General features: G+C 43.9%; 1 protein-coding gene across 1 annotated transcript; it reads left to right on the top strand.

Annotated features, from left to right (window-relative positions):
- The first annotated feature begins 705 nt into the window (after positions 1-705).
- LOC145978786 (uncharacterized) lies at positions 706-2,710 on the top strand. The gene is made up of 2 exons (XM_083111604.1): positions 706-807; positions 1,964-2,710. The coding sequence occupies exons 1-2, from the start codon at positions 706-708 to the stop codon at positions 2,708-2,710; spliced, it is 849 nt and encodes a 282-aa protein (XP_082967730.1).
- The last annotated feature ends 3,452 nt before the right edge of the window (positions 2,711-6,162 follow it).

Genomic DNA, 6,162 nt, shown 5'->3' with positions numbered 1-6,162 from the left:
AAGAACACACAGCAAGCAAAGCACGAGGCTTTGTTGTTTTGAAGGTGAGTCAGTCGCGCTCTTTGTCATGTCACTTATACATTTCCAACTCGATAACCTTATGCGTAGAATGTGTTCGTTAACTATTCTGGTTTTCGTATTATTACAAAGGTTGATTCATTTATATTGAGCCAAATTCGAATGTGCCACCTACCTAGGAAATGCCGTGTTTCCACCACCGGTTGTGTTCGATCTGCAGGCCACCACTACTGACTATTGCCCGGCATCGGAGTTTCCATTGCAGGAGTCTGCGTTGCAGCTGGACCAAGGGTATTGCATCCCACTCCTCGTTACAGGCTTTCCACAGGCCGGAGACGGTGCAGACTCGACGATGGGACAGGCGCCGATTGAGGAGCCCGAAAGCACAATAGTCCATTGGGCTGGCATCTGGACTCTTGACAGGGATGTCAGAGAAGGGAATTGCAGAAATTCCAGTTTCCTGTTCCATACGGCAATAGAATTCCAGCAATGTTTTTACCGTGTGGCTGGATGCCTTGTCTTGGTGCAGTTCAACCTGGTTCACGTCTTGTCCATACAATGCTGGGATTTCATGCTGGTACATTTCAGTCAGGACGTGAGTCTGGTAGTACACAGCATTGATTTTTGACGTTTCGCTCCACCTTTCGGAGACGCAGTTTGCCCCTGTACGAAAAACCGGCCACAATCATGAACCCTTTTGGGAAGTTCTCTGCGCACTGGCAGAAGAACGTGCTTCGGCCCTTGGCGTCAACAGGTATGGATATAATGGCACGACCTTTACCACAGTCTGTGAGGTAAATCCACGCCTCATCAAGGGTCACAACAAACTTCCACCGATCACCCGCTAGATGACGTTCATACAGCCTCCTGCAGTTCCTTTTTCGCTCAGCCACATGACACTGTTCCAGGGCGTGCACACTGCTCTTGCGAACGACCTTGAGGTGTAAATCCCTGTGAATGGCGCAGTTGATTGTCGCCTGCGATGTGCAGCATTTTGCTGGCCATCACATGCTGTGTGAGGGGATTTTCGGCAGTCGCCATACGTCGAACAACACGCAATAGCGGTGGAGTCCTCTTCACGGGGAGCCGGTTTCTAGCTGCTCGCGTCGGTGTGGTGGGCCCAGGACTCTGTGCCGTATATTTCCGTATAATACGAATCACAGTGGCATGACCTACACGAAAATTATGCACTTTACACATTTCTACTATGCACGATGCCGTGAACTTACCGTCGGAAAGGGCAACAATGTACCCCTCCCAGAATCTGTTCAGTTTCGGCAGCATCAGACTATGCTCGACCACACTGCTCTACTGCGTGACTAAAGAGATACTGTTGCTTGCCTCGGGGCAATCTCATGGCAAAGCGTTGCGCATGCGCAGTACAGTCGCACATTGAATTTGGCTCAATATAAATGAATCAACCTCTGTACAAATGGTAAGTTAAGGTCTGTGTGTATAGTGTAGAAAGTAAGTACCTTGTTGCTTGCTAAACTGATAGTAAGTTGGTACAAAACGAAGAACTACACTATATGGGGTGAAGCAGGCACTATTGTGTGGGGGTGAAGTCGGTACTTCCTTGTCGCACATGGAAAATATAGAGTTGTAATGAAACTTTGATTTAATGTTTATTGGAGCTGTATTTGAACTAACTTATCCTGAAGACGAACTGCATAATCAAGCACAGTGGCGTGACCAGTAAAGAGACCAGGGAGCGCCAGACCTCTTCTATCTGAATTGTTAAAATAAAATTAATCATGGTTTAATAAATTAGTATCCATGTTAGGTCCGTAACATTTGGCCCTGAATGTCTATATTTATTTCTATATTTAAAAAAAAAACACGAAACTGTAGTAACAATAGTCACTGAAACATTCAATTAGCTTAGGTTGAGAATATTAGCATAGACCTATTCGTCTCTGTGACGACTTTCTATTTTTTCTTTCAGATGCCACGAACTTACAAGAAGAAGACCAACTCGAAGAGACCTATCATGAAATGGAATGTGGAAACCATGCAAGCAGCAGCGGAGGCAGTGAAATCTGGATACTCAGTTTTGAGGGCCAGGAAGACTTTTGGAGTTCCCCGCGAAACACTGGGCGAACACGTAATCCAAAGTAAGGCAGGGTCTACAGCTAACATTGATATTGGTGGACAGCCCGTGTTCAGTGTTGATCAAGAGAACGCTATCACCTACCGGTTACAAACATTGGCACAGAGGGGATTCCCGCTAACACCACGTGACGTTCGTAGGGCAGCATTTCGTTATGCAGAATGGCTGGAAATAGAGCACCCGTTTAACAAAGCGCGCCTTGAAGCAGGATATGATTGGTTCCAAAGTTTCATGCGTCGACACCCAGAGCTTTCCGTAAGAACACCTGTTGGAATATCGCGAGCTCGTGTTTCTGGTTTAACACGGGAGTCTCTGGAAGTATTTTACAATATGGTGGAAAGTGTAATAGTTGATCTTAATCTGCAAGATAAGGGTGAAAGAATCTTCAATGTTGATGAAACTGGATTGCCTCTAAACAAAGAGCCACCAGGCGCGGTCGTCGCTAGAAAGGGACAACGTGATGTAGTGTCAATTACGTGCAAAGAAAGGGGGGAAAACGTGACAGTCATTGCCTGCTGTAGTGCCACGGGTATGTTTATTCCACCGTTTGTGCTTTTTAAAGGGAAACGATTAAAGAATTAATTTCGTGATGGCTTACCACCAGGCTCACAGGTTCTAATGACCGATTCTGGTTACGTCAACGACGTTGCATTTGTAGAGTGGTTGAAACACTTCGCCAACCACAAGCCACAAGGATCTTGCTTACTTTTAATGGATGGCCATGCAGCGCACACAAAGTCACTTGAAGTACTTGAATATTGCATTCAACACGAAATCACAGTCATGTGCCTTCCGAGTCACACGACTCATGCTTTGCAGCCATTAGACAAAGCTTTCTTCCGTCCTCTTAGTTTATTCTTCAAACAATCTTGCAACCAGTGGGTATTCTCACATCCAGGAAGACCACTAACAAAGGTACAGTTCGATCACTTACTGAATCAGGAATGGGGAAAAGCTGCCACAGTTGCAAATGGTGTTGCCGGTTTTGCAGCTACTGGTATATTTCCACTGAACAGGCTGGCCATAAGCGATGACAAAATTATTGACGTCTCTTTAACTGATGCGCGTAATGAAGAAACAAGGAGAACGGACTCTGAACAGGCAAGACAGGATTCGGAGGTCACGACTGGAGTGAGGGAGATTCTACCTTCACCCGCAAAGAGAGCGTCCCAGCAGAAAGTAACAAGAACCAGACAGGGAACTGAAATACTGACCTCGCCCGATCACATTTCCAAGCTGTCAGGGCGAAGAGGCAGGTCTAAGCCTACACGTACAGCTACGTCTCTTCAGTGTGCGTGACCTCCCCGATGGCGCAGTGGTAGCGTCGTCGCCTTGTAATCAAGGGGTCCCGGGTTCGATACCCGGTGGAGGCACATAGTGGTTCGGATCCCACTTTAAACCGTAGGTCCAGTCCCGATTAGCCTTACTGTGCATAAAGTGGACTTAAAACAACAATTCAAACCATTCAAACCATTCTTCAGTGTGCATCGGCAAGTACTGACGACAGGTCGGCAAACACTGTAGATTCAGCTGATAAAGGAAATATTTGCGGTTTTTGTGGACGGTCATACAGCAACGAGACGTGCAGCAAATTCTTGGAGTGGATACAATGTCAACGTTGTGCAACATGGTATCATGAATACTGTGTCGGTGCTTTTCATAAATTGCAGTTTGTGTGCGGAAAGTGTTGAACAGAAAATGTGTTGTGAAAATATTGAGCAGTTATGACGTAGCTGATGCATATGATGATGTGATGATAGAGATGCATAATGATAATGTAGGCCTAGTGATAGGGTCAATAGTAGTTTTTAAAAATGTGGTGATAGGATCTATACAGGGTAGAATATATTATAACTATTAATAGAAGTGCACTTGGTTCACCCATGTACTTTGTGTGTGGAAAATGTTGAGAAGTTATGATGGAATGACTTGTGATGATGTGGTGGTGATGATATATTAGATGCCTGATGATGTTGTGATGGTGTTGCCTGAAGAATATGTGATGGTACACATGATTATTAATAAACATGTACTAGGTTCAACCCATGTACCTACCGACTTCACCCCGTCTACCTACCGGCTTCACCCCGTTTGCTGGGGTGAAGCCGGTAATGCATCTACTTTTTTATATTTTTCTCCTCCCATTTTATTATTTTACACATACACATAAATTTATATTGCGTTTGCTGCAGAAGGTTCAAAGTTTGTACCATGAATTTTCATTTTCAAATAATTATCTATATAAACCAATACTACTGCATTTTGTGCTTAATATGCCGACTTCACCCCCAATGACTCTATATGTGAATTTTATACAGGAAACTATTATCTTCTTAATATCTCTTCATTTTTATCCCTCCTCCCTTATGCAAATCATTGTTCATCAATTTGCAATTACATTTTGAATGAAAGACAGTGGATATAATATATTGTATATTTTATAATATAATTTGATTACTTAATAATTGACACACATTTAATGACATCTAATCTATATATAAAAATGGATGTATGTGTGTGTGTGTGTGTGTGTATGTTTGCTCCGGCATAACTCTCGAACGCCTTGAGCGATTTTAACCAAACTTGGTACGCGTGTCGCTTGCAACCTGGAAAGAAATACTGTGGGGGTAAGACACCCCTGGAACCCCCGGGGGGTGGGGGTTGTAAGGGAGTGACATGTAAAAATAATCGAAAACGACCGATATTAGTGTCTAATCCATAGTTTTCTGGGTCGGTAAGATGAATGGTGACACTCCCAATACCGTTTAACTCCGAGACACCCCTGGCACCCCTGAGGGTGAGGGTGAGGGTGGGAAGGGGTGAAATGTAAAAATAATTGAAAACGACCGATATTAGTGTGGAATCCATAGTTTTTGGGTTCAATAAGAGGAATAGTGATACTCTCAATACCGTTCAACCACAAGGCATCCCTGGCACCCCTAGGGGTGGGGTGGAAAGAGGGTGACATGTAAAAATAATCGAAAACGACCGATATTAGTGTGGAATCAATAGTTTTCGGGGTGGCTAAGATGAATAGTGATAGTCCCAATGCCTTTCAACCACAAGGCACCCCTTGCATACCTAGAGGAGGGTAAAGAAAGGGGGTGACATGTAAAAATGATCGAAAACGACCGATATTAGTGTGGAATCCATAGTTTTCGGGGTCGATAAGATAAATAAGGAGACTCCCAATGCTGCTCAACTCCAAGACACCCCTGTAACCCCTAGGGTTTGGGGTGGGAAGGGGGTGACATGTAAAACGACCGATATTAGTGTGGAATCCATAGTTTTCGGGGTCGCTAAGATGAATAGTGACACTCCCATTGCCGTTCAACTCCAAGACACATCTGGCACTCCTAGAGTTGGGGGTGGGAAGGGGTGACATGTAAAACGACATATTAGTGTGGAATCCATAGTTTTTGGGGTCGCTAAGATGAATAGTAACACTCCCATTGCCGTTCAACTCCAAAACACGTCTGGGACCCCTAGGAGTTGGGGTGGGAAGGGATTACATGTAAAACGAGCGATATTAATGTGGAATCAATAATTTTTGGGGTCGCTCAGATGGATAGTGACACTCCCAATGCCGTTCAACTCCAAGACACCCCTGGCGTGGCACCCCTGAGGGTGAGGGTGGGAAGAGGGTGACATGTAAAACGACCAATATTGGTGTGGAATCCATAATTTTCGGAATCGCTAAGATAAATAGTGACACTCCCAATGCCGTTCAATTTATTTATTCTTGCTCTTGGAGGTGAAACTAAAAATGTTGTTCATAAATTGTTGTTAAATTTATATTACAGTGAATTTTTAAAAGATATTACTTCATAATTTGTATATTGTACTTATACTTTTAAATACCTGTAAATAAAATTAGTTACATTTTACGCTATAGTTAGAATTCATCAAAGACCCGGGCAACGTGTGTGTTTCAGTTTGTCTGTCTGCTCCTCCCCCCACCAATCTGCAGTGATTTCGCACCCTGTTCCAAACTAAAGAAAAAGTAGCGATTACAGCCAGAAGTGTTTACTCAA

The sequence above is a fragment of the Lepisma saccharinum genome, chromosome 25 (assembly GCF_977018435.1).
Source record: "Lepisma saccharinum chromosome 25, izLepSacc3.1, whole genome shotgun sequence".
NCBI lineage: Eukaryota > Metazoa > Arthropoda > Insecta > Zygentoma > Lepismatidae > Lepisma > Lepisma saccharinum.
This window is presented reverse-complemented; position numbering and strand designations above follow the sequence as displayed.